Source organism: Rhinopithecus roxellana, chromosome 3 (genome assembly GCF_007565055.1).
Source record: "Rhinopithecus roxellana isolate Shanxi Qingling chromosome 3, ASM756505v1, whole genome shotgun sequence".
NCBI lineage: Eukaryota > Metazoa > Chordata > Mammalia > Primates > Cercopithecidae > Rhinopithecus > Rhinopithecus roxellana.
Genome location: NC_044551.1, coordinates 117,800,268 through 117,826,812, shown reverse-complemented (window position 1 = coordinate 117,826,812; position 26,545 = coordinate 117,800,268). Strand labels below are relative to the sequence as shown.

General features: G+C 36.7%; 1 protein-coding gene across 1 annotated transcript in view; it reads left to right on the top strand.

The window, feature by feature from the left end:
- ADAMTS19 (ADAM metallopeptidase with thrombospondin type 1 motif 19) overlaps positions 1 to 26,545 on the top strand; it is a 291,742-nt gene that overhangs the window by 227,544 nt on the left and 37,653 nt on the right. The window contains exons 17-19 of the mRNA XM_030927451.1: positions 3,448 to 3,605; positions 7,793 to 7,946; positions 20,296 to 20,431. Coding sequence (XP_030783311.1) covers positions 3,448 to 3,605; positions 7,793 to 7,946; positions 20,296 to 20,431 — 448 coding nt within the window. The remainder of the gene's footprint in view (positions 1 to 3,447; positions 3,606 to 7,792; positions 7,947 to 20,295; positions 20,432 to 26,545) is intronic.

The following is a 26,545-nucleotide window of genomic DNA, read 5'->3' as shown; positions in this document are numbered from 1 at the left end:
GGATTAGTTTAACTTGGTTTCTTATATGTAGCCTTTTTTTGTTCTCCACTAAAGACTGTGTGTTCAATAAAGTCTTTTCAGCTGCTTTAGCCAATTTGAACTCCATTCTCTGTGTCCTCAACTCACTGAAGCCTTTGCCCTCATCATCTGTGCTCTGTGTGGGTTCTACCTCTCAGTCAGGGGATCTGGTAAATATTTTCAAGCAGAAAGCCAAGCACTTTTAGAGATCAAATCATTTGGTCTTCTCTTAGGGATCACAGTTCTCTGTTGTTACTTACCCAGCATCTGAGAACAGCTGTTTCATATATTGACTAATTTTCTAGTTATTTACAGTAGGAGAGCTAATACAGTTTTAGTTATTCAATCATGGTGAAGAGTATGATTTCTAAAAGCACATTTTTTAAATTAACAAATTAAAAACAAAGAGCAAGAAACATACATACCTAAAGTATTGGTTCTTTATGTGAAGTTGCTATTAAATGGTGTGGATTTGAAGGTACATGTGTGTGCCATTTTCTGGAGAATGCTGAATTTCAAAAATACCAATTGAGTCTAAATATACTCTAGCGACCCCCAGGATTTTTAAAGGCATTTTAATTAGAGATTTTCCGGAAATTTTTCTTTACATTGTGCCCTAAAAATGTACTGAAATACAGAAGAAAGAAATGGAATTGTACCGACCACAGTACATATCTAGGCCAAAAAGATTCCTCAAAATACTTAACAGACTTTAATGAAAAACAGGAAATAATTTACCTTTTAAGAAAAATCATGAATTATTTTATCAATTTAGCATTATCTAAATGAAAAAAATATAAAGTTCAATAGAACTAAAAATAGATCCTTTAAGAAAACTGCATTGGGCTGGGCACGGTGGCTCATGCCTGTAATTATGGCACTTTGGAAGGCTAAGGTGGGCAGATCACCTGAGGTCAAGAGTTCCAGATCAGCCTAGCCAACATGACGAAACCCTGTATCTACTAAAAATACAAAAATTAGATGGGAGTGGTGGTGGGAGCGAGCCTGTAATCCCAGCTACTCGGGCTACTGGGTCAGGGAGAATTGCTTAAATCTGGGAGGCAGAAGTTGCGGTAAGCTAAGATCGGGCCACTGCACTCCAGCCTGGGCGACAGAGTGAGACTTCATCTCAAAAACAAAGTTAATTTCTGATATTGCTCCTCAACTATGTTCTTTTGAGAGTTTTTACCATTTCATTATTTGCCATCATAACCCATCTGTTTTCTCATCCTAGAACCCTGGCATCATACTTGACACTTCCATTTACCCAGGATAACCAATTCATTACCATGTTCTGTCCATTTTACTCCTAAATAAATCTTGATATTTTCATCCATTCCCTTAATCCAAGCCACCATTACCTTCAGTTGGGTTACTATGTTAGTGTTATATCTTATCTTCCCTGTGTAAATTTACCCTATACCAGCCCATTTTCCACAGAATATTTTTCAAAATATTTTAAAGTTTTACTTTTTTTTTTTTTTCCAGACCATGTCTGGCTCTGTTGCCCAGGCTGGAGTGCAGTGGCATGATCTCATCTCACTGCAACCTCCACCTCCTAGGTTCAAGCAATCTACCCACCTCAGCCTCCTGAGTCACTGGGACTGCAGGTGGACACCACCATACTTAGCTAATTTTTGTATATTTTGTAGAAATGGGGTTTCGCCATGTTGTCCAGACTGGTCTCAAACTTGTAAACTTAAGCCATCTGCCCACCTTGACCTCCCAAAGTGCTGGGATTACAGGTGTGAGCCATCACACCGGCCATTACACTTTTTTCTTAGGAAAACTCAAAATACTAACAAGGCCTCTCTGGTCTGGCTAGTCCTCATTTCTCAAGCCTCCTTCCTTCATAATCTGCTTCAGCATGTTTGACTTCATGCACATGGGTCTCCTGGTCTTGGTCAAGCTGCGGTGAGCTTTAAGACCTTTCCATGTATGGCTCCCTTAGTCTAGAATGCCCTTTCTCTGCTTCCCTTATTTCCCTTTAACTAACTTCCTCAGTAAATGACATCCCTCAGAAGAGCCTCTCTCAACTCTGCCGCACAAGTATCAGCATGTTGTAGTCAGTTGCCTACGTAACTTGTTTAATGTCTGGCTCTGCAGTTAGAGTGTAAGTTCCATGAGGACAGAGAACATATACATGTTGTTCACTTTGGGTGTTCCAGAACTTTGAATGTTGCCTGAGTTCTAGTTGATGCTAGATAAGTAGTTATTCAATCATGATTCTATATTATGTAAGAGAAACTTACTTTCAACAATGTGCTCAGAAATAAGCACTCTCAGTCACTATTATGGAAGTATAAATTGATGCGAACTCTATGAAAATCACTTTGAAACTGTTTTTCAAAATCTTTAAATGTTCAATTTATTTATTATTGTAATTCCAAATCTGGCTATCTAAGGGAAACATTCAGATATACACATAATTAGTATATAGAATATTTATTTAAACATTATTTACAAGATAAAACTTGGAAATTTTCAGATATCTAATACTTGGAGATTAGCCTAAATAATAACTAGCAGGATTTTATTGGCTTAAGTTATCAAAATGTTTTCATATAATTTTGACATAGCCTTCAATGAATCCTCATGTACATGTCTTTAGGAAAGACAGTAAAGTTGTATGGAAGAGTTTAAAAGTTTAAACACAAAATCATTTGAAGGAAAATATTTTAAAAATGTGATATAAAATGGTAACCATGACATCTCATTCCTATGTCATTAATCTTATTTAGATTGTACACAGATTAGGTCAAAAAGAAAAAAAATTATGTAAACAGAATTATTCTGTAAAAATCCTATACAGATGATAGTTGTTTGTGGGTGAGAAATAACATTTATCTTCCATTCTTGTTCATAGCAAATCACAAACATGTTAAAAGGTCCTGGGTCTGTTTTTAAATCCAACATATTATCTTTGAATTGTTTTATAATGCATATAACCCTGCCATTTTAATCTGTTAATTAATGTGCTGCTTGATGATCCTTCTTTAATCACATACTTTTCTGGATGGGCATAGGAGAGACAGACCATGTATGAGATGTAAAGCCAGTATTCACAGTGCTCATAGGATCACTGGATAGACTAAATAGATACACATAGCCTGAATATAGTAATGTGTTAAAGAATACATGATTAAGCACCAAAATAAGGAGTATATACATCAAGGGTCCAAGGACATTAGGGAAGGTAAAGATAAATATGGCTATATAGTTACGGACAATTTCAGGACAGGAGAGCTTACAGCATCTGCCATGATTGCAGACTTTTCCTAAAAAGAGCTGCCTCAAATTGTACATCAGGGAATGTTGATCCATTTGTTTGTAAATAAATGGACTAGTTTCAACAAAATAATTTATAGTGGATATTGATCAATGAAGCCGACATGTTAATACTCATTATATTTTTGAACCTCTTTATAGCTCTCCGAGATGCTGGCAAACAGTCTATCAATAGTGACTGGAAGATTGAACACTCTGGAGCCTTCAATTTGGCTGGAACTACTGTTCATTATGTAAGACGAGGCCTCTGGGAGAAGATCTCTGCCAAAGGTCCTACTACAGCACCTTTACATCTCCTGGTATGAGGGAATGAATTGATAACATGGCATAATCAACTTCTCAAGGAAAGGGACATTCCCAGTGCACTTCCTCTAATCTTTTTCAGATTTGAATTGTTACACAGACATTTAAAATTATTTAAAAAGTGGATTTTTTAGAGATTTTGTAAAATGTGTTTTAAATCATGATGTCTAAAAACAGCAATTATTACAGGAGGAGCAAGATGTTTTAGGGAATTTACAGATGCAAAGTACAGATGGATGACAAGGAATCCAAGGAAACCCCTTTTTCTTAAAAACATACATTTACTAACTGAAGAGGACTGCCTATAAAGAGAGTACTATAATATTGCATGCAAATCACAGTGTTTTATATATATATGAATGGCCATTATCTGACTCTGCATAAAAACCTTAGATAAAATGTTATTCTACCTGAGAGAAGGAATTTGATAAATATATCTAACAATGCTCCCAATCACCCTGTTATTGATGGATTTTTATAAAGAATTATGAAAATTTGAATGTTTGGGATGACAAGCTTCATTACCATTAGTAAAAAACTGGATATAGGCCAGACGTGGTGGCTCACGCCTGTAATCCCAGCACTTTGGGAGTCTGAGGCAGGCGGATCACAAGGTCAGGAGTTTGAGATCAGCCAGATCAACATGCTGAAACCCCGTCTCTACTAAAAACATAACAAGAAAAATAGCTGGGCGTGGTGGCATGTGCCTGTAATCCCAGCTACTCAGGAGGCTGAGGCAGGAGAATTGCTTGAACCCACGAGGCGGAGGTTGTAGTGAGCAGAGATGGAGCCACTGTACTCCAGCCTGGGTGACAGAGGGAGACCCCGTCTCACAAAAACAAAACAAAACAAAACAAAAAACTGGATATAAGTAGTTTAGCATTTGAAGAGAAAGAGTCAGGATGATGGAATTCTGTCCAGGCTGGTGGCAGGTTCATGTGCCCCTTTTGACCTTGATTATGGCAGTGTGTGCTAATGGCACATGAGCCAAATGACTGACTACACAGCTAGTGTGAGTTTTCTATCCTAACGGCAAAACAAAGTCTAAAATTCAGACACTTCAACACCTCCTTAAGTCCACACATAAAACAACTCTGAAACACTATCAATTGACTGTTTATTTGGAGCATGATGTGCTGCATTATTTAATATATCCACACGATTTAAGATGCATTTGTCTTCAATTGGAGACGTGTGTTGCTAATCTAAGAGCCACAGGTTCACATCATATATTGGCCCATTTGCTTCTCCTGCTTTAGTGTGCCTGCAGATTACCTGGGATTCTTACTAAAATGCATAGTCTGATTAATTTGATTTGGGGCGGGATCTAAAATCAGTATTTTTCACCACCTTCCACGTGATAGTGCTGCTACTGGTCCACAAACCACATTTTAAATTACAAGGTTCTATATAACTGCAATTAATATGCTTTACCAACAGAAATAAAGGGAGCAAGGTGAGTGGTGTGTGTACCTTCTATTCCAAATCAGAATAATAATAATATCTATCATTCATTGAGGACTAAGAATTAGACACTATCCAAAAGTGCTTTGCATTCATTATGGCATTTAATCCCCAAAATAATCCTGTGTAATATGTATTATTATTACTCTAGCTTACAGATTAAAAAGAATTAAATATGAGAAAAGTTAATCAATGTGCTCAATGTTGTCCAATATATTATTTAGCTGTAAAAAACTAGGTATTAATCACTCTTCTCTGCTACCTCACTGACATAGAGGTCCAAAGAACTTGGATCCAAAGCTTAGATCCAAGTTCTTTATACCAAACTGCCTTAAATCATAAATGTAAGTATACTTTGAATAATCATTTTGTACATCTCCTCACAGTCCCATTGGATCCTGTTATTTAATTTCAGCTGTAAACCCTACTCTCTGCCTTATGCCATCTAGAGAGAGAATATAAAAGGAAGAAACAAATGTTGTATGAACAATATCTGTTTCATGCCATTTGGTCACTTATAATAACAGTATCAACAGCAAACATATGTTTAATGATTGTATTGCATAAAATGCCATCGTGTTGCCTGCCTTTAATAAGGGTAACCTCCCCTGTTTTTATTTTATGGTGTAAGACCAAGGCTTCTTTACTAAACTTCTAATTCAGAATTTGAAAACACTATATGTGAGACTTTAGTGTTGGGTGGAGGGAGTTTCCTTGCTGCAGAATCCTTAATCTAACTGGTAATTACCAAGGTTTTTCCTGGAAGCATGAAGCATAATTAAAGTCAGTGAACTATGTCTAAAAGAAGGCATCTATGTGACCTGGATTTATTCAGTAATCCAAGGGAAACTGCACTTCTAAGATATTTTTTCTTTAATGACTATTACAGATTGAAGGACTGTACTGAATTTTGAAAGGCAATCCCTTCTGCTGCCATGCTTCAACATGTGCCCCTCGACTGTAACGTGGTCACACTTTCCTTTTTGCAAAGAATACTGCCAAATTCAAATGGTTTAAGAAAAAGCTAATGGTTTTGTAGCCAATGTCTCTGTTTTAAATGGCATTGGATATTCAAGGACAATCTAAAGTTCTATCAATGAAAAGGTAGTTTATTAGGAAAAATAGACACATTTTTATGTGATTAAATAAGTTGACAAATAGCTGGTATTTACATATTCATTCCATCCATTTAAAAACTATGTATTAATAATAGTCTGGGGATAGTCATAAACAAGATATGTCATTTTTAAAAAACTCATTAAACTCTGTCTTTATAAACTCGTTAGGCTGAAAGTCACTTACAATCGGCAACATCAAATGACATATTTAAGCCAAAATAAGTACGATGATATACTTAGAACTAGTACACTGTATATGTTATGCATTTGTGAACTGAAAATTACTGTTTTTATAGATGCAGTTATTTATAAAGTTGACACACTAGTCTCCCAATCCACACATCAAAATACATCTTAGGCATTCTGTTGATGTACTGAACAAAACTCTGAGGAAAAGAAGGAAAGAAAATATAATAAAAATCTTCAGATACTTAAACCTAGGCCCATTTCAATTTTCCTATGGAATGTCAACTCTGCATTACCTATCATTACAACTACCTTGATGCCGGTAAAATATTAAATAAAGTTCCTTAATAATTTATCATAATTTTAAAATTTGGGTACATGTTTTTTAATGTATCGTATTATATTATACAGATTGTTTCCAAAATCCTCAGATCCATAGAAGTGATATATTCCATGGGATTGCTTGACATATTTTCTAAAAATGGATGCATAAAGAAATACATATATATACTCATTAAATCTTTCATTAAAATATGTGTGTATGTGGGGGAGGGGGTGGGTGTATTTATGTACAAGTGGCCACACTATCCATTTCTGAGCCTTGCACTGGGAACGAGTAGAGAACAAAACAGATATGGTCTCTGAATATAGTGCAGTCCAATGTATAGCCCAATGTTCAGTCATTTTCATGTATTTTTATGGTTTATTGAACCGTTTATATATATGTACGTAAGTGTACAATGATTAAGTTAATAGTAAAAGTTCATGTAACATAAATTTAACTTCAAAGAAAACAATATATACTACAAGTGGAAAATCAGTAACCTTGCTAAAATCAAAGGTTAACTGTAAGCATACATGGAATGAAATTCTTATCCTCCAGTTTGCTTAGAAATTCTCTGCCTTTATCAAGTTCAGTGATCTCGGAAGTCATCTATCCTCTTCCTCTTTTGACTCAGCGACTTCCTGTCCATCTTTGCTTTGCTCTACATTGGTATTAGATTTTGGGTCACACCTTGATAAGACACATACTCCTGCCGCCACTTTTGCCCACCCCCAACTAAAGTCATCTTATACATGTACTATGCTTTGGGAAACTGTCTAGTCCATCAGATTGAAAGAAAATGATCTAGTATTTCTGACCTCACTCAAATGAACTTTTCTTCAAGATGTTTTTAGCATGGAGGTAAGTATGAAGCTCCACTCTTTTCAAAAGCATGCCTATATCACCATTTAAGAATAATGTCACGTTTCTAGTATGCATTAAGAGAAGGGTATGTCCACAACGACAACAGCAACAAAAGACATGCACAAACGCAATGAGCATTTTAAGTATCAATATTGTTAATTTTATGCTTTACATTGCACGTGCTCTAGTCTGACCCATCTGCCTTGATCATTTTTATATACTATAGGTGCTCCTGTTTCAGGATCAGAATTATGGTCTTCACTATGAATACACTATCCCATCAGACCCTCTTCCAGAAAACCAGAGCTCTAAAGCACCCGAGCCCCTCTTCATGTGGACACACACAAGCTGGGAAGATTGCGATGCCACTTGTGGAGGAGGTGAAGGATTTTTAAACATGTATCTTTCCAAAACATCAGTTGTTTTCTGATTAAGCACTGATAATTAAGACAGATCCAAAATCCCTAATCTGCAATTCCAAAATCCATAAAGAGTTAGAAACTGAAAGTTTTGTGTGACATGTTTAGTGGCTAAACACCTGAACTACTTTGAATGGAAGAACAGCTATTTCGGATTGTTACATATCTCAATACGACTACTCTTTGCATTACATTACATAAGTATTAATATATTTGTTTACAGGGGCCTCCCCAGACACCATTCAGATTGTTAGGTACTGCTTATGCACTGTGTTACTTCTATGAAATCTTAAAAGTTCTAAATTCCAAAGTACACCTGCCCACAAGAATTACAGACCTGAATTGAACGTAAGAGTTATTTGACAAGAACAGTCTTGAACTGGCTTCTATGTTGTCTGCATACTTATGTTAACTACACAAGGCTCATGGCATCCAAGACCTCCTGTGGATACCAGAATTTGAGGATGCTCAAGCTCCTGACATAAAATGATGTAGCACAGTCAGTCCTCTCGATCCGCTGGTTCCACATCCACAATTCAGCCAGCCATGGGATGGAAAGTACCTACAGGCAGACTCTCATATCTGAAGGTTTTGATCTGCAGATGGTTGAATCTGTGGATGCAAAGCCTGTTGATACTGAGGGCCAACTGTATACAGAGCACGTGAAGAAAGTAATTTTCCAATTCCTTTAGTTTGCTCTTTTTTAAAAGTATACCACTATTTTCAATACATATAAATGCATCCTGAAATTGTGCTCCAAGTTTGTTTTTTAATTTTCGGTCTTATATTAGAGGTTAAGGAGGCAAAAGAACATAATTAGTTCAGCATCAAATGTGACCGTAAGAAATTACTTAATCCTTAGCCAGGTGTGGTGGTGCACACCTGTAATCCAAGGTACTCAGGAGGCTAAGGCATGAGAATTGCTTGAACCCAGGAGGCGGGGTTTCCAGTGAGCCATGATGACACCACTGCACTGCAGCCTGGGTGACAGAGAGAGGCTCGGTCTCAAAAATAATAATAATAATAATCTTAATCTTATCCCTTTATTGTACCAATAAGATAATCGTGTCCTGCAGGTTAGGTAGATTGTGGTTGCTCATAGAACCAGTTAGTAAAGCCAACATGGGATCTCAGGTCATGAGATTTCCAATTTACACTTGTATCCATCTGTATCTGTATCAGCAATATATTATTTCAGTTCTCATTTTCACTGAACACATTTTCTATGGCCTTGTAGTAACTGATTCCTTTTAATGCTGAAAAAAATATTAAATTATACAAAAGTATGATATATACATATATATTGTGTGCAAAGAAGTGAACCATCTATTTTGTTTTCCGTGCAAATAAACTGTTCACATAAAATGTTGCTGCAGCAGAAGTGGGCAAGGTGCAGTGACTGGATTTGGGGGAGTGGATTTGGGAGAAGAGACAGAAAGCAAACATGCAAGTAAGTAATATGGTATCAAATTGCGATAAGAACTCTGGATAAAAATAAAGCGAGGAGGGAACATAGGAGTTGGGAAGATGAGAAGCAGTAGGTGCAGTTTTAAATATGGTGGTCAGAAAAATTCTCAATCAGAAGATCCCACTCATTAAAAAACCTGAAGTGGATATGGGTGGGCACCAATTACAAGGGCAGAGCATTATAAGCAAAAGCCCTGAGGCAGGAGAAGAGCTTGCCATACTCAAAGAATAGCAAGAATACTTGTATATCCTTCCTTTACTCGGAATGATGTAGGATGCTATTGGAAGGTTTAAATAGAGGAGTGACTTATTCTGACTTAATGTTTTTAAAAGTTACTTCTGTTTCTGAATTGATTGTACAGTGAGTAGAGAAAAAGGGTACAAGTAGAGTGATCAGTCAAGAGGTTGCTACAATAATCCAGGAAAGAGATGATAGTTGAACCACTATGGTAGCAATAGAGGAGGGAGGAAATGGTCAGGTTCCATATATATTTTGAAAGTAGAACTAATAGATAATGTTGATAGACTAAATGTGGAGCATGAGAGAAAGAGATATGTCAAGGATGGCTGATGGTTTCTGCCAAGCAACCTGCAGGGTTAATTCACCACTTACATAGAGAATTACATAGAGAAGTCTGGGGAAGACCAGGCACAGTGACTCACGCCTGTAATCTCAGCACTTTGGCAGGCTGAGGCAGGCGGATCACAAGGTCAGGAGATCGAGACCATCCTGGCTAACATGGTAAAACCCCATCTCTACTAAAAATACAAAAACTTAGCAAGGCGTGGTGGCGGGCGCCTGTATTCCCAACTACTCGGGAGGCTGAGGCAGGAGAATGGCGTGAACCTGGGAGGTGGAGCCTGCAGTGAGCCGAGATCCTGCCACTGCACTCCAGCCTGGGCTACAGAGCGAGACTCCATTTCAAAGAAAAGAAAAAGAAAAAGAAAAAGAAAGCCTGTGGAATAGCAGGATTAGGAAGAACTTTTATTTGAAATGTCTGTTGGACATCTAAGTGTGATGTCAAGTAAGCAGTTAGGTATGTAAGTCTGGCATTCAGAAGAGAATATCAGGCTACAGATAAAGAATATATGGATGATATTTTGAAATGCCAAATGAGAATAGTCACCAAAGACTTTATCTATCCTTGGCATTTAAAAATATCATCCATATATTCTTTATCTGTAGCCTAATACTGAGTGAAGAGAGAGAGAAGCTATTAGAGGATTGAAACTTGGGGTATGCCACCATTTAGAGCTTGGATTGATGAGGAGAAACAAGCAAAGCCTACTGAAATGAGTAGCCAACAACATAGCAGGAAAAAAATAAAAAATAAGACATGCAGGAGACAACGCTTTCCTGTATGGCAAGTGAAGAGAGTATTAGAAGAAGGAGGGAATGATCAACTGTATCAAAAGTTGTTAATAAATAAAAAATAATGTAGCCTGACAATGACTGTTATATTATAGTCATTATATTTTATAAATGAAATATATCTGAAACATGAAAGTCAATGGTTATCCTATAAAAATTAATTTTAATAAAGTGTTTGGCTCAAAAGACTGTGTGGATGGATTCAAGAGAAAATAGCAGAAGAATTGAAGAAAGAGACTCTAGGTAACTCAGGCATGTTGCCGAAAAGAGAAAACAAATGTGGCAGTGGTAAGAGGGGATATAAAACAAACGTGGCAGTGGTAAGAGGGGATATGAGTCAAAGGAGTTTGTTGTTGTTTTCAATAGGGCATATTATACAACATTGTTTGCCAATGTGCATTTTTTAGAATAAAACAAAAGCTAGGGATGCAAAGGAAAGAGCAAAAAAAAAATACCAAAGTGATAGCCGGATGGGATGGGATGGGATGGGATGGGATGGGATGGGATGGGATGGGATGGGATAGGATGGGATGGGATGGGATGGTGAAGTTGGCTTTAGGCAAAAATATGGACAACTCATCACTAGTAACAGGAGAAAAGATAGGTGTTGGGAACTTACAGTTGAAACTATTTTCTCAATAAAGGCTATCTGGTTGAGAGTGAGGGTGGAGAAGGAAGTATTGAAATTTTGAAAAAAAGAAAATGTGAATCAATCACTTAGATAATGAATGAAATGGGTATGTGTATTTTGATTATCTGGAGTAATAGTCTGTTTAAAGTTAATGGTCATGAATTTAGGATGATACCAGTCCTTATGATGGTATGTTACCCTCTAGCTTACAGCATGTGAGTGCACTTGTGAAATGAGTTTGGAAATTGCCAAGTGAGTATGATAAAGTAAGAGAGGAGTAAGTGCTTGACCTGAAGTTGTATGCAAGAAGCTGAAAGTGGTGGATCGTGGAATTTAGGTGCAATAGGAGGAACATAAAGATATAGGGGCAGGAAAGACAGTAAAACGGTGATAGGATTGATAGATTATAGGGTCTTGAGGGGTTAAAGAATTATTAGTCTCAGGGTGCTAAAGGGAAAGACTTGTTAGTCTCATGGCACTAAAAGACTGGAAATATAGAGGATGATATCAGAAAATAGAGCTGAGATTACAGAACAGAAAGGGAGAGGAGTCTGGTAGTTGCCAGCGGGGAGCATGGCAGCCCCACCACGTTTAGATCCAAAGGTACCTGCAAGTGAGCAAAACAATGGTTGCCCCGCTGAGGGCTACAAGGAGAGTAAGAAGCTGTGTCTTTAGGAGAAGAAGGTGCCAAGAATATTCAAGGAGCATAGAGTGGGAAGGAGCAGCCTTTGGCAGAGGACTCAGAGCTTTGAGGTTCTTATCTGACTCCAGGAGCACCTTTGCCAGAGCAAAGGCAACACCGGGGGCAGAGGAATGGTGAAGTTACAAGGAATTCACTTTGCTCCCCAAGTATATAAGGTTACAACAAAAATATTTCAAATCACTCTCTCAATTTAAGAAAATGTTTTCAGTTAGCCTTGCCACAAGATATTTTCAGTGGCTATGTTTCTCCTCCTGGGCCCTATTACTGCCCTATGACTTGAGCTCTTCTGTCCTCCCATCCTCTCCTGCTGATGCTCCCATATGCACCCAAATTCACAAATTCCTGTTCCTCTGCTCCACTCATCCTACACTGATGCCAGGGGCTCATCTTTCTTAAGGGACTGTGCTTCACCTTCTCCACCCAGATAAAATACAAAGGCACAAAATAGAAGCAAATACATTCACAACAAAAATATACACAGTTATATTTTCCTCTTTAACATAACTTAGATAAGATTCTTAGTCATATCTGCAATCCTACCAACAAGCCCCTATCTTGTGGTTGGGGGGAAGGCAATGGAGGAGTAAAGTGATGGACAGGCTGATGGTTCCCCTGATACCACTGAAAAGAAGTTGTTAAAATCCATTTACATTTAAAACTCTAGACAGGAAAATGTTTGCCCAGTGAATTTTTTATTCTCATTTTTTCCTTCTTCTACCATTTTGATCTAATAAATGCTGCATCAGAAGAAGTTAAACATGTAGAACTTGTCAGTCTTCAATTTGAAAAAGCAAATTGTCTAGGGTCAACATTTTCCCCCAAATTACATTAATTACTTCCTAAAATACGTTTTACCAATTGCTAAGCATTAAGGAATAGAGGTTGACTATAAATTCCTTTTGTTTCAGGGTCAGGAAAAATATTAGATATTCTTAAACATAACTTCTTAATTATCGACATGAGAAAATTGAAGGGCTTAGAGGTTAAGTGACTTCCCAAGGTCACATGGCCCATTTGGGTAGAGCCAGGATTAGAATCAATGACTCAGGGGTTCAAGTCTTCTTTCCTCCTCATCATACTGCCTTCATGAATGGCTCAGGAGACTTAATGTAGTTTATTTGCACAAAATACAGCATGTCCTCTAGAGATTATTTAGGTTTTCTTTGGATACAAATGGATGTTTTATTATATTCTGTTATGTAAGAATTTAGATATGCTCTTATTTTTATTTCAAATGGCTGATTTTGTCAAATAGTCATTCTAATAGTACACAACTCCTATATGATTTGTGCTTGAATAGATTTCCTCTTCCAACTCTACTCCACTGTATTTAGTCAACAGTTTTCAATTATCTCTATATTAATAGGGTGCATATTCATTTCAATGCCAAAATATTTCTGGGCTTTTGGATATTATTTTCCTTTGCAGTTCATAAATAAAGTGGATGGACAGAATTTCAAGGATCGCATCATTTCTGACTTCATATCATCGATTTTATAGCCAGAAAGAGCTTTCTAATCTTTCAGCATATTCATGAATTAAATGAGAGTAAGTTCAAAGCACAGAATACTGGAAACAGATTCATGCAAAATTTATCTTCAACAGCAAAGAGGAATAATAATAGCAGTATTCTACTTCACAAGAATATATTAAGAGCAAATAAAGTATCACAGTGCAGTATAAAATTTGTATATAAGATGTGATTTTCCTAATTCTGTTGTAAGATATTAAATTACCAATACTGTAATAAGTGGGAAAATAAACATTAAAAGGATATGGTTATCTAGCAAATTTTTATCATAATTATATTTTACATCAGTATCTCAAACTAAGTTTTAAAATGGTAACTCAAACTGAACTTATTATACATATGTATTAATTTATTGTTGTCAGTTATTATAACATATGAAAAGCCTGAGAGATGAAAATTCTCTCTTTTAAAATGAATACTGCCTTAAAATCTCTAATGAAGGCTGATGATCTCAGGTAAATTTTTTCAACAGTTTAACATATGTACGTAAGTTATTACACTTTCTATCACAGTCTTTTGAGTCTAATGATAATTCTAGAAATATTTGAATTGACATATCATTTTATATTTTAACATTGGTCATTAAAACTAGTTTTTTTATTTTAAACAGCTTGAAATGTTTTTGTGAAAGAAATGTTTGCTTTGCATTAGAGTTCTAAATCATCTTAAAATATTTGGAGGAATGGTTTAAATTTATTTTGGCACCTCAGAAGCGTAGATCAGTTTGCTGCAAGGTTCCTTTTGACATTAAAGACCTGTTTTAAGTGATCTTAGTCTTCAGAGGCATTATAAATGTATTATTCCAAAATATCTGAGAATTGTGTGTGGAATCAGCATTAACTGCATAACTTTAAGAATTGTTTTGATCTAGCGAATAGATTAATGAAATAAAATAGCATGAGGACCCCAAAATTCAGTAACCCCTTTTGAAACACATGAAGAGTTAAACATGCTTTTAGGAAATCCTAAGCAGATCTACTTTGAAGGAAAAAAAGTAAGCCAACATTCTACATTCTTCACACCAATCCAAGTCTGTCTAGCTTATGACTGTCCTGGGATCCTCTAGACACTGCTTCCCTTGTCCTTATCGAGATCGTAAGTAGATACCCAAGCCTTTGGGTCCAAGCGGAGGAAAACATTTCAGTATTCGAATGCCTATACCTTTTAAAACCCTCTAGAATATATTTAACCTAGGAAAGAACATGTAAGGGTGTGATTTGTTCTGTTTTTACTTTTTCTTTTCTTTTCTTTTCTTTTTTTTTTTTTTTTGAGATGGTATTTGGCTCTTATTGCCCAGGCTAGAGTACAGTGGCACAATCTCAGCTCACTGCAACTTCCACCTTGCCATTTCAAGTGATTCTCCTGCCTCAGCCTCCCAAGTAGCTGGGATTACAGGCACCTGCCACCATGCCCAGCTAATTTTTTTGTATTTTTGGTAGCGACCAAGTTTCACCATGTTGGTCAGGCTGGTCTCAAACTGCTGACCTCGTGATCCACCCACCTCAGCCTCCCAAAGTGCTGGGATTACAGGCGTGAGCCACCACCCCTGGCCTGTTTTTATATTTTAAATGTACTATGCATGTACCAAAATAAACATTATTTGCCAAAGAAAATGCACCAGAATATCTTTTCTATTTTTCTCTGCATTATTTTATTTCAATATCTAATATAATTAGATATTATTTCATATACTAATAAAAACATCTTATATTAACAGAAACTATTCATAACTTTGATTTTTAATACTTAAGTGATAATCCAGGAACTGGATTTGCCATAAGAGGAACTGGATTCCTGATAATTTATCATTTAGTTTGCAAATGATTTTTTCATCATTTTAGAAAACATAGTATTGAGATGAGCCTCTTAATACAGAAGGCACTGACAGCTTGAATTACATGATTATATTTCACTCATTCATTCCTTTACCAGTATTGACCATGCACCCACTATTGCTAGGTGGTCCAAAGATGAATATATCTTTCATTCAGAGAACTCACAGTCCATCTAGTGGAAGTCAGATAATAGTAAAATCACCATACTCAGTGATAAAGGAAGATATAGAAAGTCTTCCAAGGATATGCCTTGGTGCAAAGGCACCCACGTGCCAAGTGAAAGACTTTCTTGGAAGTGAAAATGTTATTACTAGAGTGTAAAATATGAGGATTGGTGGGTGGGAAGTGATTTGATCAGAAAAGTAGGATGAAAGCCAATTCATGAAGGTCCTTGAGTGTTATGCTAACAGTTAAGTTAAATTTAACTTGACAGCTATGGGATCTCATTAAAATATTTGCATGCATATAAATGGCAAGATCAGATTAGTTATATATTAGGTGTTGTGAACAAAGCAAATTATTTTCATTAAAATAAAAAAAAGAACTAGTCATTTTAACACTCAGACAATATCCTAAGGGAATAACATTTTTTAATGTAAAAAAAAGGGTAAAAAGTAAATGGCATACATGATTTTGAAAGTTGTTTAAGTTAAATAAATGTAGGTGTAAAAAATAATCAGCATTTTACAAAGCTCTAGGAAGCGCTCAGAGAAAATCCTTCGTCCTCATCAAAGTATACTTACTTTTGGTTCTCATTCTTACTGGCCATTGTTAATCCAATAGAAAATTAATACGTAGAAATTTTAAAAGAAAATTATAAAAATTATAAAGAAATTTACAAACACACACAGACACGCACACACACAGTCTCTGTCTTCTAGAGTTCTATAATTTAATTTAAAATTTTAGAATGTTAAATAATGTATGGAAAGTTTCAGTTATTCTTATTGAAACACTGAACCCACAACCAAGAATATGTTTCAGCATTTACAATGCAAGTTCTAGTAATGTGATATACCTCAACAGAATTTAGTTTTATTTTGAAATATTCATTTTATGAGTTAAATACAGAGTATATATTTTATAGTAAAAAGTGTCAGCTTATCTGTGAAACTGGAAAAGGCAGCTCACTTGATATAATGTCTAGTCTTTGTTAAATTTCCAAAGCTCAAAGAGTTAATAAATAAAAGTTAACCTTTATTTTCAGATATTGCAATTCAATAGAGATGAATGCATAATGGTTATTTTATATTTATAATTGTATTCAAAACATCCAGACAGATTTCCCCAAGACTAATTTAATGGGAATGACCAAGAGGTGAAGTTAATCACCATAAAGCAAGTAATACGCTGTCAACAGCCTACAGCTCTCATAATTCAGGCAGAAGGTCAGTTATTTCATCACTTTCCGTTTGTCCCTAGGTGCCACAGTATTGGATGCATTGTAGATACTGCTATTGAATACTAGAATGGAAATTTCCTGTGTTGGCTGGGACATTTAAATATACAAAAGAAAAACTCAAACAATAACATTTCCATATGGCTTTAAGATCTTAGTTGTATTTTCATAGGCGTAACGCGTCTGTCACTGAGCAATGAGTTTTTTTCTAATTCTATTGTTTGTGTTCAATGAAATTTTTAAAAAGAGCTAAGCTTCCCCTGGCTGCCAAAAACTTATGATGTAGGAGTCCTTTCTTACAATGTCAATAAAAACGTCTCAATTCATACTCATGCACTTTCACACTTAGAAAACCACTAACGTGTCCCTAAAATGATGCCGATACCTGTATCCCTTTTGATATGACAATACTTATAGTTAAAAAATTCTTTTTCAGTATCTCAGTACACAAGCAGTGGGCTCATGTAACTAAGGTTAAATATTTTCTAAGGATGGGGAAAAAAGCATTATAATCAGCCTTGGGTTATTTATTCTGTGACTACATATATGTTCAGCAAAAGCTTTCTGGATAATGCCCATCATGTTTTTGTGTTGCAGTAGGCAAAATGTTATCATTTAAATGAATTTAGGCAACTGCATCTATTCTGTAAAAGTGTCAAGGCTTCGAGTTAAATTTTAGAGCTAACATTTATATTTCTTAAAAGTAGTATTTACTTTAATCCTGCTTTTGGCTATCGCATCATAATAATGTAGAAATAATACCTAAGCTAGCATTATACAAAATCTGCATAATATCTATTTGATATGTACTTCAGGTCCTAAAGGAGCCCTTGAAGCATAGGAAGCTAAGAGGAAGCTGACCAAAAATCAAAAATCTGTCCCAAAATTTTACATTTAGGTAAATCTTACCTCGTGAGGCCTGTTTTCTCCATGTGAAAAAAAAAAAAAAAAAAAAAAAAAAAAAGAGCATAATGTCATTTCTGCTTCTCCAGCAGTTTATCTGAAAATTATTTGAAGTTTTTGGGTTTTGAGCACTACTGTGATTAAGTCTTAATCTACACCTTATCCTTCTTGACCTACCAAGGAATAGCATGAACAGCTTCTAAGTGTCTGCCAGGGACATGAAAGACTGCCTTTCCTCTACCAGTTAGCATCAGGTCACCTTGTTGCATGAGCTGCAAAGGTTCACTCAAGAAGACCTCAGAGGGTGTAGCTCCCATATTCAGGCAGTTTGTGCACTGCATAAAGTCTTCAGCCAAGGGGACTGCAATCCAGTCCATGTTCCATTTGCCAAGCCATGCAGCATGCTGTGGGGCCACCTCTATGTGGAGGATGAGTACTGTTTTCTAATTCATCTGCCTATAGGCCATGATTTTTTTCCTAATCCACTTTTTAACCTGTGGTTGGATGTCATCTCAAGGCCCTTCTCATTGTTGGCCCACCAGTGTACACTTCTGGAATGCCACAGGGTACTGGTAGGAGGCATACCTCGTTCCACTCAAAGGAAAGGGCCTGTTACCTGCCTGACACTCTTGTCTATATTGAGCCCCCATAGAATAAGTTGCATTCCATCAGTACTCCAAGATTTCCTATAAAGGGAATAACTTAGCCAACATTATGTTATCACTGTTGATAGAACTAAAGGTCCAAATGGTTTTAATAACATGACATGCAATAACCACAGAATAATTATTTAATTTACACATGTATACAAATGCAGTTGTGTTTTCATACTACAAATTGTGGTAGGACTATGCTCAGAGCTGTTGAGAGGAAATCAAGGAAAGACTCTGAACCTAAAGCTATTATTTTGCTTTTTACTTGGCCACCCAGTTGTCTCTTACCATCTCCCATTCAAACTAAAGTGAAAGGTATTCCAAAATTATTCAAAGTGCCTCTCTGTCTACATCCCTTCCTTCCTCATTCTTGATGCCAGACGCTCTCTCTGTTAATTGAGGGGCAGAATGACCTCCCTGCCACCAGCCCAGCTTTTCTTGTTTGTTATTACTAGCATGAATGCTCTAAGCTTCCTAATTATCATGCATGTCAGTCATAGAACCTTAACTAATGGGCCTTTCAATAGTGAACCAGCAGCAGACTTATGATGTCTTCTTACTTCATGATCCATCTGGCTTCAAAATTTTGGGCTGATTTAAGTATCTTATAGTGTCAAACAATGGATTAAATAAGATTATTACATCTTATACAGATGTGTATCATTTTCTACTCACAAGAAATTTACATATAAGACTTTTTCAAAGAGAAACAGAAATTAGCACATACTTACTAGACATTTTAATTGTAAGATGAATAATATAACTCCTGTAAAGGAAGTGTGCTTACAGGGCTGTGTAAGCAAAATGAATACAGCATAGAAATTGTCATTTTTACATCCTGTAATCAAACTTTATCATACTAGAGAAAGTAGAAAAGTCAGTTTTCTGAAATCCCGTAAAAGATGGTAAGAGTCCCATGTCTTTTCTTACAGAGGATGACGATTGTCATTACCAAATGATTTTTGGGTAAAGATTTCTAGAATTCTTGGGGTCTTTCTTAGAGGTGATAAGAATAAAGGTCTGAGTTATACTCACAATAAATGTGCTTTCCATACCTTATTATAAAGCACTAATGATGTACAAACCAAATAGTAAAAATGTGCACACGTTTATGTGCTTTCAGGAAGGCGTATTAGGGCGATTTAACTTTATGGAAATATAGCTTTCCATCACTTCATGCTAAAAGATGGCCACAATCCTTTACAGCATCTTCAGTTTGTATCTTGCTAATTTATGTTGTCAGGATCACTTTGTATATAAAACTTGCCATTTAATTTCTAACAAGGAAAATTTATTACTCATCCCTTTGAAGCCTAGAAATACGTTTTGTTATGTAAATTATAAATAATATCTTCACTGTTCTAAAATTTGTTTAAAATATCTTTGAAAAGTATAGTAACATGTAACAAACCTGCAGGTATACCCTCTGAATCTAAAATAAAAGTTGATAGAAGAAATAAGACTTGGTGTTCAATAAATCAATGGAGTGACTATAGTTAACATTAATAAATTGTACACTTCAAAATAACTAGAAGAGAATAATTCAAATGTGTCTAGCATAAAGAAAAGATAAATATTTAAATGATGGATTCCAACGTACCCTGCTTTTATTATATGAATGTATCAAATTGTCACATATACCCTGAAAATATGTACATCTAATATGAATCAATTAAAAAATTTTACTAAAATAAAAATTGAATTTATAAAAAATGTTTTTTAAATAAAAAATAAGCACAATAAGCCTATGAACACCTCCTAAATCCATTACATGAAGGCCTATAATAATATTTCTTTGTTTGTTTGTTCTTTTCAGGAGAAAGGAAGACAACGGTGTCCTGCACAAAAATCATGAGCAAAAATATCAGCATTGTGGACAACAAGAAATGCAAATACTTAACCAAGCCAGAGCCACAGATTCGAAAGTGCAATGAGCAACCATGTCAAACAAGGTAACCCTACTCCAGCGACCCTTAAAGCATTATTTGTCCATTAAATTGCTGTCCTTTAAACCATGCTCAGAATATCATTGAAATCACATTTTCTTAAAAACATTGCCAAAGGATATGTACCAAAATGTAAGGTATTAAATAAGCAAGATCTAAGAAAGCAAGGCCAAGAATTTTCCACTTAAGGAAGGGGTATTGGGAGGGACGGTTGCTGAGGAGTAATTAAAACCACTTTTTATTTAAAATCATTTCATAAGCTCTAGGTCCCCTCTTCAAAAACCTTGTTATTTGGTTGAACATAGCTGTTTGCTCCTGAATTCTCCAAAATGGTGTGTTAGGATTTGCCAACAGTAACATAAACCAAACTAGGACTGCCATGACCCAGACCCCAGCAGAATAGGGCTAGTGTAGTGTTTCTGGTTCCTCTGGCTAATTTCTCACTTCCTAGCCAGAGTTCCCAAAGCAAACTGCCCAGTCTCCGATCTCTCATCACCAACTTTCTGACCCGGGTCCCAGTTACTGTACCACGGATGCTTTGGTTTCCTCTGACATTCCCCAATGAGTATTAGGTAACAAAGCAGACAAGAAATTCACAAGTAGAGGACAAAACAGCAATGCTGAGCAGCTGTAACTGGAATAGGAAGAAAGAAGTCCATGCTTTAGTTACTGGAAGTTGGGACAAAGACAGATGAGTGGAACCTGAGTGTAATCTTGGACCAGCCTAGCAACGAGGCTACTTGGCATGGCTGCCAACACAGGGCTCCAATCTACCTGCTTTCACATAAAAATTAAGGCTTAGCTTGATTGGGACTCAGCCCTGGTGTCCAAAATCCTGAAAACTTTTAGGAATGGGATGACAGAAAGAGTGAGGCTGGACTGATTCCTTGGAATATTGGGACAGGAATATTTACTTTGTCCTGACACTCAGGAATTTGTTGAAGCCCAGTGAGTGAGGACATAGTTGTAAGTTCTTAGGTAGTCAGAGCATTGATCTTCCCCTCACAAGAGCTTCTGTAATGCCTTCATGGTGAATTTACACATCCTACAATTCAGATAGGCAGATAATTTGTCATTTTATAGCAGTTTATAACTGATATAACTGTCTTCATGGCCATCTACCACAAAGAGTAGGTATGGGGGAGGTAAGAGGGAGAGGAACAAAGTTGCTAATTAACCATATTTGAGCTTTTCTTTCTTAATCTCTTTGGGGATTAGTGTCAGGCAGACCAATCTTAGTCCTGATTTCCCTGTTCACACCCCCCATGGAAACTCAATTACTAAAGCCCTCTAAATCTAGCCATGCTATGTTAATGAAAGCTTAAAAGAATTTGGGGCCAGGCGCGGTGGCTCAAGCCTGTAATCCCAGCACTTTGGGAGGCCGAGACAGGCGGATCACGAGGTCAGGAGATCGAGACCATCCTGGCTAACACGGTGAAACCCCGTCTCTACTAAAAAATACAAAAAAATTAGCCGGGCGAGGTGGCGGGCGCCTGTAGTCCCAGCTACTCAGGAGGCTGAGGCAGGAGAATGGCGTGAACCCGTGAGGCGGAGCTTGCAGTGAGCTGAGATCTGGCCACAGCACTCCAGCCTGGGCGGCAGAGCGAGACTCCATCTCAAAAAAAAAAAAAAAAAAAAAAAAAAAAAACAAAGAATTTGGGATCACCTGAGGTTGGAAGTTTGAGACCAGCCTGACCAACTTGGAGAAACACCCTCTCTACTAAAAATACAAAATTAGCCAGGCATGGTGGTACATGCCTGTAATCCTAGCTACTCGGGAGGCTGAGGCAGGAAAATCACTCAAACCCGGGAGGTGGAGGTTGTGGTGAGCAGAGATCATGCCATTGCACTCCAGCCTGAGCAACAAGAGCAAAACTACATATAAAAAAAAAATTTTTGGAAAATAACCATCTACAAAGTTTGAATTTCAAGGTTTGCTTTCTGTAGATTCTATATATTTTAGATACTGTAAACCAAAATGTATCTAACACAGGTCTCCTATCAATTTAGAAGCTTATGTTGCCAAAGTTGTGGATCATGACCCATGACATGGTCTCACATGGCCCTGAGAACATTTGCTGAAGGTGACTGGGTTACAGCTTGGTTTTATGTGTTTTAGGAAGATGTAAGATATCAATCAGTACATGTGAGGCATAACTTGGTTTGGTCTCCTCGAAGCTGTTGGGGGAGGGGTGACTTACAGGTCAAAGGTGGATTCAAACATTTTCTGATTGGCAATTGGTTGAGGGTTAAATTATTATTTGAAGACCTGGAATCAACAGAAAGGAGTGTCTGGGTTAAGATAAGGGGTTGTAGAGACCGAGGTTCGTATTATGTAGATGAAGTCTCATAAGTGGCCAACCTCCAGGGGCAATAGATGGCAGTATTTCCTCTTCAGACCCTTAAAATGTGCTAGACTCTCAGCCAATTTCTAAAGTATCAGCAAAAGGCCTGGAAAGGGAAGGGAATTATCTATAGAATGTCAGTTTCCCCAACAAGAGAGAGCTTTGCACGGCCATTTCAAAGTATGTCAAATTTTGGGGGTAAAATAGTTTGATCTCTTTGAGGACCCTGCTATCTGTCATGTGATATTATAGTAGAGTCAAGTTGGATTTTAGTATCTTTTGCTACAAAGAGTCTATTCAGTTAGTCTTAGGATCTCTGTTTTAATGTTAATGCTGGTCAGTAGTGTGCCTGAGCTCCAAAGGAAGGAGAGTAATAATGAGGCATGTCTAACCACCCTCCTTTCATATAATGATCTGAACTAGTTTTTCAAATTCAGTTGTGTCCCCTTAGCTAAGAGAGGAGGGTCCATTCAGTCAGCTGGAGGGCTTAGAATTCTATTTTTGGTTTATAGTAGTAGAAGCTGATTATTATCTTTTCCCGTCTTTTGCATTCCTGCTCTAACAATCCTGCCCCAGGCAAATATCTGCTTTAAAAGAACAGGAAGAATAATATATAAAAGGATGTGCATAAGAGAAAAGTACATGAACATACCTTCAGTAATGTCATGTTCTTTGCACCTTCCTGGGTGCAGGCTTTACAGCCTAACTGCATAAGTGTGTGAACTAGTAAAGCTTTTTCATGATACAGAGTAGTAATCAGGTACAGTGACCTAGGGAATTATCCTTGCCTACCTTCAGGTCCTTGGATCATTTCCATTCAGTGCTGGACAAATAAATAAAGTAACATTTTTGGCCTTGGCCCTGTCAGCTAAAGAACCAGGATCCTTACTGTCACTGCTGTTCCTCAGAATTCTCTATCCCCTTTAATAGATATTAAGATGCTAAATTATCTTGTGTTAAATAATATTAAAATACTTCAAAACATAATTTGTTTCATATTGCCATATAGTTGTTCCAATTTGGTGAAAGAGCCGTGGCTTTTTCTGATACATCAGGAATCTTGAATGAACTGATTTGAGGACTAGAGCATGTTTGTTGTTTCCCAAGTTGGTCTGTGAAGGAGCAGAGTGTACAATACAACACACTATTTATTTTTCATTCCCTGACCTCAACTATCTTGGAGAAAAATGTCTCAATAATGACTTGGTAAAATGAATAGTTTTAAAAGGTCAGTACATTTCTGAGTGAGAAATTTTTGCAGCTGGAGACTGGAAGTCTTTTTGTTAGAGATTATTATCTCCCTTCCCTTGGAAAAGGAGGCATTTTATTTTGAACCACGAAGCTGTGATGTTAGTGAGGTTAAGCAAAATATGGGAAAGACAGAAATGAACATGGGCAATTACTAAGGGTCACCACAGGAAAACTTTCCAAGACTTACTGGAAGAGTACATCCTTTATTCCTCCTGTCTTTCCCCTTTCTCCAACTTAGTAAAAATTTCTAATTTCCATTAACATTTATTGAAAAAGTCACTAAATGGCCTGATGGCATTCTATGGGCCAAATATAAAATAGATGAATTCACTAGTAAATACCTTTGTAAGTAGAAGGTCTCTTAGAGATAAGGAAATGGGATCCTTCCAAATTAGGTAAGTTCTAAACCACGAAAATGTTTTCTTTCATTAGAATACATTTTATATTTTGTTCTTATTTTTCAGTGGTTTTCATAAGGAATAGCAAAAGTAACTTTTTATGATTGTATTGAGGATCTCAAATTTTTATTTTACTTAAAAATATGAGATTCCATGAAATTACAAATAATTCTCTTTTCAGTACAGAAGAACCCAGTAGTGTCTACTGAGTTCCATATTTGGAAAAGATATGTAGATGGACTTAGATTGGGATTATTTTCTGGATATTCTCTTGCAGAAATATGAAGCAGAAACTAGACTAAATTTGGAAAATATGCACTTTAGGAGAAATCCACCAGGGAACTCCAAACAAAAATGGCAGGTCTGCAACATGCTGGATAGACCAGGAAAAAATAACCTTGTAAAGCCTTCCATTTCCTTTCTCAGAAATAGAAACATAAAATCATTTACAATTAAACTAACTTACAGATGAGATTTACTAGGCTGTAAGAGGATGTGACTCCTCAAAATGTGGATCGTTGCTAGGAATGCTTGGTTTTGGTAAATCTGGAATAATTAAGGTTACTTCTGTAAAACAGAGAGAAACATAAATTCCATTTCAAGGAATGTTTATGGCTGGGCATGATGGCTCATGCCTGTAATCCCACCTCTTTAGGAGGCCAGAGCGGATGAATCACTTGAGGTCAGGAGTTCAAGACCAGCCTGGCCAACATGGTGAAACCCCTTCTCTAAAAATACACAAATTAGCCGGACATGGTGGCAAATGCCCATAGGCCCAGCTACTTGGGAGGCTGAGGCAGGAGAATGGCTTGAACCCAGGAGGCGAAGGTTGCAGTGAGCCAAGATCATGCAATTGCACTCCAGCCTGGGTGACAGAGTGAGACTTCATCTCAAAAAAAATAAGATAAAATAAAATAAAAAATAAAATTTTTATGAAAAGCTAGTATGTAAAAGTGTTACGGATGCTAACAAAAACAAAACATTGATATATACCTTTGAGGAACTTATATATTACAAAGAAAAGAAGGCCAAATTCATTAGGTAGCCTTTGAGCCCCTCTGCTTCCCTAGGGAATATGTAATAAGTCATGTGAGTGCTACAAGCCAGGTGATAGAGAGCAAAGAAAAGGTCAGTCCCCATTGGCTGAATGGAGAAGCCCTTCTAGGAGGAATGGGTGTGGGGCTGGCTGTCAAGGATCCAGACACAGGATGTCATGAGGTGAAAATAGAAAGTGTTTGGTAAGCAAGATGAGTATATGGTTTATTTTCCAAACAAGTGGGAGATGAAGCTAGAAAAATATATGAGTAAGTATGAATCATTTTAAATGGAGCATTTTAAATATGCTCCAGTGTCTATGATCATATCAAAGCTAGACATTGGCTAGCCTAAAGAAGCATATGTAGCTCCATGTGGGAGGATATAGGTCACAGAAATCTAGTTGCTGCTAAAGTGTCATACCTTGGTGATGCTTTGTCCAGGGAAGAGGCCAATCACAGGCTTCTGTTACTTTGCTAATACCCCCACATCTCTCACTGTTAAGTAGTCTACAGCCTCATTTGAATTGTTGGTGCCACAACTTTGTAATCTTTGGTAAGTTATTAAGCCTCTGTGTGCCTGAGTTTCCCTTTCTGTAAATTTGGCCATGATAGTTGTGATACCCAATACATAAGGCTATTGTAAAGATATAAATTTCAAAGAATAAGAATAACTCCTGGATATTAACAATTTTATACTTACAAAGTCCCACAGTATAGTGATATGGTAAGCAGTGAAAGACAGTTTATAATATGACATGGACAGAGTCTGATGGACACTGAGATTCTAATAAGAACAAGTTCCTGAGACAAGAAATACAGAGCATTCAAAGCAAGAGGAAGCCTGGGCATCTTGGAGAAAACTATTGTGTTTGGCTAAAAAAAAAAAAAAAAAAAAAAAAAAAAAAAAAAAGGTATAATGTCACCGTCTAACATTCTGCTAACTCTAGACATCTCAAAATATATGGTAGTGATATGGTTTGACTGTGTCTCCACCCAAATCTCATCTTGAATTGTAGCTTCCGTGATTCCCACATCACGGGAGGGACCCGGTAGGAGGTAACTGAATCATGGGGATTGGTCTTTCCCATG